This window comes from Triturus cristatus, chromosome 7, assembly GCF_964204655.1.
Source record: "Triturus cristatus chromosome 7, aTriCri1.1, whole genome shotgun sequence".
NCBI classification, from domain to species: domain Eukaryota; kingdom Metazoa; phylum Chordata; class Amphibia; order Caudata; family Salamandridae; genus Triturus; species Triturus cristatus.
In genome coordinates, this window is record NC_140590.1 from 286,437,816 (window position 1) to 286,449,301 (window position 11,486).

An 11,486-nucleotide genomic window follows, 5' to 3' on the forward strand; every position below is an offset into this window, starting at 1 on the left:
TTCGTATGTTGCCACTGTCATGTCGGGGTTGTCCCCATCAACTTTCTTCCTCCTTCATCAATTACTTTCAAACCAAGTTAATTGGTAGTAACTCTGTGTGCCAGCTACAGCATTGCTCCCTTGGCTGATGTTAGCTCATAAAGACCCCACCTTCTATCTGTGCTGTATTATGGCCTTATAGCCCGCCGTAGCGGGCTATACCGGCTATAAGAGGGCAGAATGTTCCAACAAATAAAACAAAGGCCTCTCGGAGTTCGAGGGGTTTACATTTCCTCAGGCTGCGAGAGACCATTGAAAACAACATTGAAATGGTGCTTTGAGGGCCTTTACCACCCGTAAAAGCATGGGGCACTCCATTGTCTTCAATGGAGCTCCCAACATTCCAATGTTCTAATAATACTTATATATATCTTATGCCACTTTCTCCTGGTCCTAAAACTCTCTGTTTTCATTTATTAGCATCTCTCATTCTTCCAAAGTCTGCAATAATGATTCTCTCCATTTCCTGTATTAGGGCCTGTTATTCCTCCAGGTCTTATAAAAAATATCTCTCTCTCTCTGGTGTCTCATTTCTCCAAGTCCTATAATAATGACTATCTCCTCTGTCAATGTTTCTCCGTCCTCCAGATTCTGTAATAATAAATCACCGGCACAATATCGAAAACAACAATATCATGAAACAAAAATATTGTATCACAAATATCGATTACAAAAATATTGTGTCCCTATACTTATAATAGTAAGCACAGAAATATCGGGGGGGGAAATAATTTCACACTAATATTGTTAAAAAACATACAACAATATTACAGGTAGAGGAACTTGGGCAGCATTATCATTTTCATGATCACCACCCTGTCCACTAGGGACAGGGGCATTTGAGACCACTGGGACACCTCGAGGTCCTCAAGCTTTGCAACTGCTCTGCTACAATTACATCTAATAACTACTTCCAGATCCCTATGTATCCAAATACCCAGATATTTGATAGGATCCATACACCACTCCAAAGGGAAGTCCAAAGAGTGCGGCTTGATATTCAGAGTTAGGGGGAAAATAGTTGATTTCGACCACTTGATTCTTAGTCCTAAAAAGCACTCATATCAGACATATTCATGGGTGACCAGTGCCAGGTGTGCAGTCGGATCGTGAACGTAGAGCACCATATAATCTGCATACAGTGATAAGGCAAATGGGCGCTGTCAAAACTGCAACACTGCGTCATCATGTCACGGGCAATCACACATGTCAGGGGCTCCAATGCCAACGCAAACAATATCGGTGACAAAGGACACTCCTGACGCGTGCTCCTGTATATTTGTAGCGCGTAAGTTGGGTTACTATTAATCGGCACTCCATTGCAAGATGGGCTGTGGAATCCCCACACGATTGAGAACCGTAAACATATAGGTCCACTGAATACAATTGAAGGCCTTAGCGGCATCAAAGAGGGCCGCCACTGCATGAACAGAGGGGTCCCGTTGATGTAGTATGTAGTATCGCTAATAGTGTACGTAAATTTTGCACAGTGTAAAGCCTGACTGGTCTATTATGACAACATTTGTGAGCAGTGGCCTAAGCATCGTGGTCTGTATATAAGGTAATATTTTGGCGTCTGTATTAATTAAGGATTACGGCTGATAGGATTCACATTTCTCAGGTGGTTTGTCAGGCTTCGGCAGCACTATGATGAGGGCTTCCCTAAGATCGGGAGGTAGTATCTGTCATATGTCTCATTGTACATTCTATGAAGATGGGGTACTATTAGCTCTGTTGACTCAGCATTCCATCTATGCCTGAGGCTTTCCCGCTAAGGAGTGTACGTATTGCCTACCTTATCTCTTCAACAGTAATAGGTTGTGCTAAGAATTCCTTCTGTCCAGGTGAGAGCCATGCCAAAGTCACAAGTCACGCCATCAAAATATTCCTGTATTTCTGACTCTGTCGCAGAGTTACGAGCTTCATACAAGCCCGCATAAAAGCTGACGAATGCCAACAGGATAGCTGGTGTATCATGGCTAGTCTTGCCACCCGTGGCTGTGATCTCCACAACATGTGTATGCGCTCAGGGTTCTTTTAAGTTGGTGGCCAGGCTGTGGCCCGGGCAACCTCCCTTAACGTTGGCCCTCAAGACCCAACAGCAGGAAAGATATTGTATTTGTTGCGTCGAAGTATCATTGCAATAAGTGACGTGCTCCCTAATGTCTGCTAGTTAGGTGGTGTGTGGATGAGCTTCATATTCGCGTTCTAATTTCACCAGGGTATTTTCTATGGTCTGCAACTGGGATTGTATGGACTTCAAGAGTCCTGCCTGAAATCCTTTGCACACACCCTGAATGGTGACTCTAAACGCTTCCATAGAGTGTCTGCCCCCTCCAGGGTGCCCACATTTTTCTCAAAGTATTCAAGGATCACAGGTGCATACACCCTCATGGAATACTGAATCTAGTAGGACTGCAGCCTGTAGCTTCTACTGATATTGTGTAGAAGTACAAGAAGGGATTGTAACTACCAATAATATTGGTGCTTGGTCCGACAATGTCTTTGGCATATGTTTAACATTCACCGTCCAAGCATTTACCTCTTGTGTCACCAACCAAGAGTCCAACCTGGACCAGGAGACATGCACCAAAGAAGTATAAGTACATTCCCTGCCTCCCGGAGCTACAGCCTCACACCCTTAGTCTTCCATACCCTCCCAAAGCACCTGAGCTGACTGCTTGCCCTGGCACTCTGCCATAGCAGAGTGATCTAGATCAGGGTCTAAATAAGTGTTGCAGGGTATGGAGATGGCGCCAGATCTGAGTATAGTCATCAACTTTCGGTCCATAGGATTTCACAATAGTGACCAGAGTGCCACATGGAAATTCACACAAAAAAAAATATTAACAATTATACCATCATTAATAACACATACATTTAATATATGAACTACAACACATTAAGATAATTAAAAAACGACATTGTTTACAACTATATTATTGAAAATGATATTAATAACAATGATATTCTTAATAACGATATTACCTGAAAAAATATTATATTCTTGACAATTATATTCATGCATCGTGATATAGTTTTATCCCAAATTTCTGTATCCTGATATTTACTACACTATATTTTGTCCAAATACCATAATAATTTTTCTCCCCAGTGTCAGTGTTACTCATTCTTCCAGATTCTGCTTTCCCTGTGTCTGTTCCTCCAGATTCTGTAATAATGAATCTACCCAGTGTCAGTGCTTCTCATTACTCCAGATTCGGTAATAAAGGCTCTTCTCGGTGTCAGTGTTTCTCATACTTCCAGATTCTGTAATGACGACTCTCCCTTGTGTCTGTTTCTCATTCCTCCGGATTCTGCAATAATGAATTTCTCCTCAGTCAAAGTTTCTCATTCCTCCAGAATCTGTAATCAAGACTCTTCCCTGTATCTGTGTTACTTATTCCTCCAGATCCTGTAATAATGAATCTCCTGTATCAGTGTTTCTCATTCCTACAGATTCTGTCATAATTACTCTCTCTTGTGTCGTCCTTTCTCGGTAGCTGACTACATCATCATGCAGTTTGGACGAGTAGCAGAAGATGTCTTCACCATGGACTATAGCTACCCTCTATGCGCCCTGCAAGCGTTCTCCATCTGCTTGTCCAGCTTTGATGGCAAGCTGGCCTGTGAATAAGCTAGGCGTGTCGATGGCCACCGGGGGTATGGTAAAGGCTAGGACTCATCTAAACTCTACGGGGGTGGGCTTGGGGCCACCCATGTGCTAAGCTGGCAGAGGCAGTCCGGAACATCGAAGGAGACGGCACTCACCATCATCATCTACATCGACAAGACAGCCCTCCTCACTCCTGCCCCTGGCCTGCTGACCTGGTCTCACCTTCAACTCAACACCAAGTAACATGGACAAGAGACCACATATTTTTTTTGTATTAAAACAACTGGTGTCCGCAGTAAGGTGCACTATGTTTTCATTTTTTTCTGTATTTGTCTCTCAGAAAAGCAGGAATAATGAGGGACTAAAGCTTTTAGTGGATATTCCAGTTGCAAATTGATCTAGTTGAGGAATTTGTAGTTCATACATTATGCCATATGCATCCGGAGAAAAAAAGGGAAGCTCTGCTGGTTAAAAATATACCAAAAACAGTAGGCATAAAAAGACAGGTCCAAGAGGTGTCTGGAATCAACTGAAATATAGCTGTTGATGATACTTTTCATCTGTTTGAACTAGAATCATATTTTTGTGAGTTATGCACATTTTGCTGCTCTTGGTGGATTATGTGGCATGGTAAACACACAATTATTTGGAAAAGTTTACCTCCTGATGGCATCTTTGCCTCTACAGTCCCATCTATAATGTGACACGAGCACAAAGACAATGGGGCTGATTAGTATGGCAAGCGGACTTTGTCCGCCAGCCATAGCCCCGGGAAACGGGACCGCCCGCTATGCATGCGGCGGTCCCGCATGTGCAATTTGGATGCGCCCGCCACACAGGCTGGCGCATCCCGCATTTCTAACATTGCGACGGGCGGTGCTGGCAGCAGCACCCGCCGCAAGGTTAGAAATGCAAGTTGTGCATTTGAATGCACAGCGTGACAGGCACCGTTGTTCATGCAAATGCAGGGGGGTACCATAGGTACCCCCCATCCCAGCAACACCCTGGGGGCCTGCTACGGGCCCCCAACAGCAAGGACCACTTGCCATGGAAAGGCGGAAGACCGCCTACTACATAATATGGACGACGGTGTCTTCCTGACACCGCCTCCATGTTATGGGCTTTTTCCGCCCTGTCGACGAGTCGACCGGCGGAAAACCGGCAGACAGTCTTTCCGTCCGCCGGGGTCCCCACCGCCATAGTAATATGGCGCGGGGAAATGGGTGGCGGAGCGGTGGATTATGGCGTGTGGATCACCACCGCCATGCGGGCGTTGGCGATCCGCCCACCATTGTAATCGACCCCAAAGTGTTTTCAAATTTACATGGTAGCATGCTCCCATGCAGATGAGGGAACGCTCCTTGAGCTCGCGCAGGCACAATCTATATTATAAAAGGGACTGCGCAGGTGTCGTGGCTGCTTTTTTAATAACAAAGTGCCAAAAAGGTACAAAACACAGAGGCACACACCGATTGCGTTCCTAGAGAACTTTTGATATTATAGCCCCAAGGTGACAAAATGGCAGATCTTTTTGTTTCATGGAAGGAATACCGCTCATTGTATTGTTTTGTTTTATTCAGTAACACAAAGAGTGCAGTAAGGAATTTCTATAGGAAGTTTGTTATTCTTATTGGCTGGTACCTTAGGTCTGATCAAAATACTGTGCTAAACAGTCAGCAGGTTTCTACCCTATTCTAGCCATATACTGGTCTTAGGAATATAGGGCTGAAGAAGAATCCATATTCCTTACTGTGTATGGGTGAATACCATTACATCAGAAAAGGATTGCCCTACCTTCCCTGTTGTTACAATGTTGACCTACATTATAGAAACTATAGCATTATTGTTGTGCATGTGGTCGTGCTTCATTTGTAGTAATCTGCCTTATTCATGCAAACATTCAAATATCGGCACACATGAGGAGGGAGTAGCACTGCAAACACACAACATGCAATCTTGTTACTGAAAATACATGTGGATATTACATAAGCATGAGCAGAGTTAAAAAAAACAACAACTCTACTGCGCTACATGGAGCTCCGCAAGCGGCGGAGCGCGTTAGATTAATTCCGTTCGCATGATTTTAAGCGCCGGGTGTTTGTCCACACTGTGCAATCATCGCGAACAGCACCATGTACAACGCAAGCGGGCGCTGCTTCCTTTCTGCCGCTTAATATTACATGCGTTTCTATAAAATTACTCCAATGCCTTAACCTAATGGAGATATTCTTTACTTCATGGTCTGAAGAGTCGTGGTGTCTCCTATATCACACACTTCATCTAGAAGGTCATGTTAATATACATGATAAAGATCAAAGGGCCTGGTTTAGATTTTGTCGGATGGGTTACTCCATTACAATGGTGACAGATATCCCATCCGCCGAAATATAAATCCCATTATATCCCATGTGATTTATTTTTCAGGGGACGGGATACCCTTCTGCCAAGATCTAAATCAGGCCCATAGTCATCACCATGTAACATTACATTACTCCTATTGTGGCTAATAGCTATATTTGAGAAAGAGAAGGCTTACATACGAGTTCTATAGTTATTTTTCATGTCACATCGGCCCTATTATTGCACTATGGTACTCCAGATTTGTAGCTGTCCTTCCAAGGATATATGCCTGCTTTTCGCCTAATTCGCCTTCCTGTCAGCCGAACTTTGTGAAGTGTCATACAGCGCTTCTCCTGTTACGTGTTAGCTGGTCGCCATGACTGAGCGTAGTCTGGCCAATGTGTCAAAGCATATGACTGACAATGTTATCTCACATTGTGCTTGTACCCCAATCAGTGAGCGTGGCTAAATTGTATGACTGACAGTCTTCTATGTGAAGCTAGTTCCTGTGGGAAATGAAGTCCGGGTGCTCATCCCCCAATACGGGTGAGCTGCCGGTTGTGCAGATGAAAGCCTACTCTGTGAAGCTAATATCTTTGGGCAATGTACTACTTAGTGTTAGCGAGGCACTAGGTGCTTGAGTACCTATCAGATAGTGAGGTTACCATAGCGTCCTGCTTTCCAAGAGAAGGGGAATGTAATTCCAACCACACACATATATGCGGCCCAAACTATACATATTGGTCATACATCTATGCTCATTGAGAATACTAAAAGATATGGGGACTACTCTTCAGCACAGCGTCAGACTAGTCCAAAATAATTATCTTGTTCAGAGTAGGGCAAAATGTAATCCCTCTATAGCCTTGAAGAATGCCTAAGTCCAGTATATGGCTGGAATAGGGCAGAAACATGTTGGCATATCATAAGGATACCGTGGACATTGTACCCAGAAGCATTCACTAACTGTATATCACAGTATTTTAATCATACCTAAGGTACCCCCAAATAAAGAATACATTTCTGTATACCTTAAGGTATTTTTACAGCAACTGGATCCCTGTCTTATCCAGAAAATCATTACAGTTTAAAAACTATCCTGGTGATAAAACAGAGGAGTTGGTCATAGGAAACAACCCTCCCTTCTGAAATTAACTCAGTTGGCGGTATGAGTTAGCATTGCTTCCACCACCTGCTCCATCAGTAAAGAGCTTAGGATTCTGGATCGATAAAAGGCTATCTATGGAAGTCAGGGCCAAAAGGTTTTGCAGCCTGTTGCTTCGGACTTCTTCGTGCCTTAAGAAAGTTCTTGAGCTGGCTTCCAATCCATCGGCGCAGAATAGTTGTCCAGGGTCTTATCAACTCACGTTTAGACTACTGGAACTCCCTCTACTTAGGCAGTCCCAAACACGTTACCAACCATCTGCAGGTTACACAGAATGCAGCAGCATGTGTGCTTTTTAAAATCCCTAAGTGCACTTCAGCTGCTCCTGCATTACCAGCACTTCATTAGCTACTAATTCAGAAGGGAACGCAGTTTAAAGGGACCACAGCCCATCCAAGGTCTTATAACTCCCTATGACCCTCAACAAACTTTATGTTCCGTGCGCCAGAATCTCCTACTTGTTCTCATGATCAAGAGAGTAAGAAGTGACGGAAGCTCCTTTACATTTCTAGCTCCCAAGCTCTGGAATGAGCTTCCTTTTCACATTAGACAGGAGAAATCTGAAATTTCCTTTAGAAAACTATTGAAAACCCACCTATTTTAGTGTCTTACAGACACTCTTTAACCAGAGCGGAGGTCATTACCAGGCCTGTTGGGTAGCCATGCGCTATAGAAATAGCAACAGAAGTAACATTGAGGTTGAGTCTGCCCTGGTAGTACAATAATACCAGGGTGGGATGAGGTGGCCATTGATGAAGCATGCCACATTATGTCGGTGAGACAACCACATATATATATATTTTAGGTCACCTATGACTATAGGCTTCGGATAGGGAAACAGCAGCCCTTCTATAGAAATTCCTCACTGCGCTCTTTGTGTTATTGAGTCTCGTAAGGAGGGAGTATGGGGAGTGATCCTCTAATTCTCTCCTTGTCCTAGCATTGTTCTGTTTTAGGAATAGGAATGTGGTCACAAAATGGAACTCCTTTCACAACCTTTCCTAATCCTGACATTTTGTACTCCAAATCTCAGCTGAGTTGTGACCGCGACAAAGTGAATGGAAAGAGTGTGGTATTCCTCAAACAGGACTTGGATCAAGTAAAAAATGTACAAAGAAAAAGTACCTGAAGTAAGACGTTCAGTAATCAGTAACAGAAGATGGCAGAAGATAGGGTGGATCTTTCTACATCAAAAACATGTGATACTCATGGTGTTAAATGCATGAAGTTAGCGGAGCAAGGATCACATCTGCAGAGCAGCAGTGAAGGTCGTTCTGGGATCCCTGGGATGCAATCTGTATTCTGTCTGTGATGTCCATGCTCTAAGCACAGGTGTACTGCTGCACAGAGCCACTCCTGCACACGAGCAGGGAGGCTCGGGATGAGGCTGTGGCGTCCATGCTCTAAGCACAGGTGTGCTGCTGCACAGAGCCACTCGTGCAAGGCGCGCGTGCAAGTTGTGCGTTTGGCTCCGTCCATCCGCGTCAGTCCCCATTGAAGACATTGTGCAAGGCGTGCATGCAAGTCATGCCTGCGGCTCCGTCCACCCACGTCAGTTCCCATTGAAGACATTGTGCAAGGTGTGCGTGCAAGGCGTGCGTGCGGCTCCGTCCACCCGCGTCAGTTCCCATTGAAGACATTGTGCAAGGCATGCATGCAAGGCGTGCGTGCGCAGCTCCTTCCCTAGGTGTCCAACGCGTCTTTCGCATTGGTCACCGACGTCAGTCACCATAGAAGTAACTGTTTAAGGCGTGCAACACACCATAGCTTGCCATTGACCCGTGGGCACAACAACAATACAGTGTGTGACACAGTAACCCAAAGTGCTTGTCAGGCTGCATTACCTGTGTGTGTATGTGGGTAAACATGTGATTTTGTATGTTTCACTTAGTGGCACCCACTCCCAGGCAGGGCAGGTTGTTATGGGGAAAGATACACTAGTTGGCTTGACACATAACCATTGTGTTTGACAACAGTACATTTCATTGCATGAGGCATGTACACAGTTCCCGGTGTACATTGTGTATGTCATGTGACATACACCCTGACTCTTCAGTGGAATGGTAGGTGCCTCACAGGGTGTCAAAGTGCCACATATGTGATGTTCATCCACAGTATGTGTGCATTTCCATGCAGAGATTACTCAGATTTAATTTGCTCAATGTCAAACGTTCACAACATCCCTGTCTATTGTCAATGTGAGTTGATGTTGCGTCTGTGTGTCACAGACATCCATGTGTGAGCTGGCATGAAATCAGGGGGCACTTCATGTGTGTGTCATGTGTGCATTGTGTTGTGCATATGGGACGCCACATCATGAAACCTGTGATGTGGGGTAGACATCTGTCCTCACTAGTCACTGTGGTGTGTGTCTGGTATGTGACACTCGTACTGATGTACTGTGACGGAGCCCATTGATTGCTCACAGCACAACAGGCACCTTGTTGTGTGGTCCTGTAGAGCTGAGATGTCTGATGATGGGCATGTATCTGATATGTGTGTCCATACCCAACAGCACACACATCTTGTTCTTGTGTCCTGTAATGTGGTATCATGTGCTATTTGTCATGTACACTGGCACATAGATTGGGGGAATGACAAACTGTCTTTGCTCTCCTATGTACTGCAGGAGACCAAATGTCCACAGACTGTTACCGGACCTGGAAACCATGGTTGAACGTGACTGTATGCGACGGTACCGCTTCACCAGGCCACTGATTGAAGAATTGGAGGAGCAGTCAGCCCCACATCTGCAACCTGGCCGGACATACCCTACAGCGCGGACCCCCAAGGAGAAGATGATGGCAGCCCTACACGTTTTTGCCACCGGTACTTTCCAGCACACTATTGCTACTGCTGGCGGGATGTCACAGACTATGTTTAGCCGTGTGCTGTGGGATGTGTTGGAGGCAATGTTGCATTTCCTCGACCAGTACATCCATTTCCCCAAAACACGACAACTAGCTGACATCAAGGGAGACTTCTATGCCCTGGGCAGGATGCCACATGTCATTGGCTCCATCGATGGGACACATGTGGCTTTGGTACCAGCGCAGGCACATGAGCAGATGTACCGGAACAGGAACTAATGTGCAATTGTCTCTCTGTAGGTGACTCCGGATACCCCAACATGCCGTGGTTGCTGACACCCCTCAGGATCTCTGTGACACCAGCGGAGATGCGCTACAATGAGGCACATGGCCAAACCAGGAGAGTGATTGAGCGGACATTTGGGCTCCTGAAAAGCAGATTCTGCTGTCTGGACAAGACAGGAAGGGCTCTTCCATATGCACCTGCGAAGGTGTGCAGGATCATCATTGTGTACTGCATGCTACACAACCTGGCAGTGCGGAAGTGGTTGCCTCTCATCCAGGATGACGATGACCAACCTCCGCCAGCCGTAGAGGATCCTGGCCTTGGGCATGATGCCAGTGATGTGGGGGATGGTGATGTTCGGAGCCAGCTGATCCAGAACTTCTTCTCATGAATGTCAGTATACAAGTATGTGTTGTCAAAGTATTGTGTCGGCATGACCTATGTTGGTGGTGCACTGGTGCTGATTGAGTGTGGCTGTATGCTACTTGTCAGGATGTTTGCGGTGATGTGTCCTTTCTGGTAGTCTGTACTCCCAAACATTGTTTACCTGATTGTTAAGATGTGTCTGGGTAGTTAGTGTTTTGTTTTGGGCATGTATATTGTTGTTGTTTGCTGTAAATCTGTGTTTTTGATTGTGTTTTCTCTCTGTCCTTCACAGGGTACTTTGGAAGCTGTGTGGTGTGGTCTGAACCCCAAGACACAGATCCTTGTTCCAGAGTGCAAGTACTCGTTGTCACAAGCAATGATGGGCCACACACCCCTGGACTTTCTCATTTACCACATGTTTAATTTTCTGATTACTGTCACGTGAGGTTAACGTGCATCAGTTGTGGAATTCTCACAATGTGAATATTTAATAAACCTGCCCTTCACTTTGTGATGTGCTCCATTTGTGTCCAAACATCCAAAAGTAATTTGCATCCTGTACCTGTGGGCTGTTTGCCAATGACCCAGGATGGGTGCTGTGTATGTGCATTCCACTGTATTTCCTGTTGACATCAGTGTTGATGAGGAGTTAGGGGCCCTGGTGAGTATGTGTTGTGTTGTCCTAGTGGTGTGTCTCCCTCATATGTGTCACATTCACATGACTCTCATAACGGTGTTCGCATTGCGGTATTAGTTTGCATGCACAGTGTTGCTTAACAGCTCATCATCGCCATGGCACAAAGCAAGTAGGAATCACGACAGAGGCAAGTATTGTGTGATTGTGAATTTATTTCCAAACATGTG

The 11,486-nt window shown here is 45.2% G+C and overlaps 1 protein-coding gene across 1 annotated transcript in view; it reads left to right on the top strand.

The window, feature by feature from the left end:
- LOC146809449 (tubby protein-like) overlaps positions 1 to 3,904 on the top strand; it is a 150,340-nt gene extending 146,436 nt beyond the window's left edge. The window contains exon 16 of the mRNA XM_085614342.1: positions 3,543 to 3,904. Coding sequence (XP_085470468.1) covers positions 3,543 to 3,676 — 134 coding nt within the window. The 3' untranslated portion in view covers positions 3,677 to 3,904. The remainder of the gene's footprint in view (positions 1 to 3,542) is intronic.
- Positions 3,905 to 11,486: the final 7,582 nt, after the last annotated feature.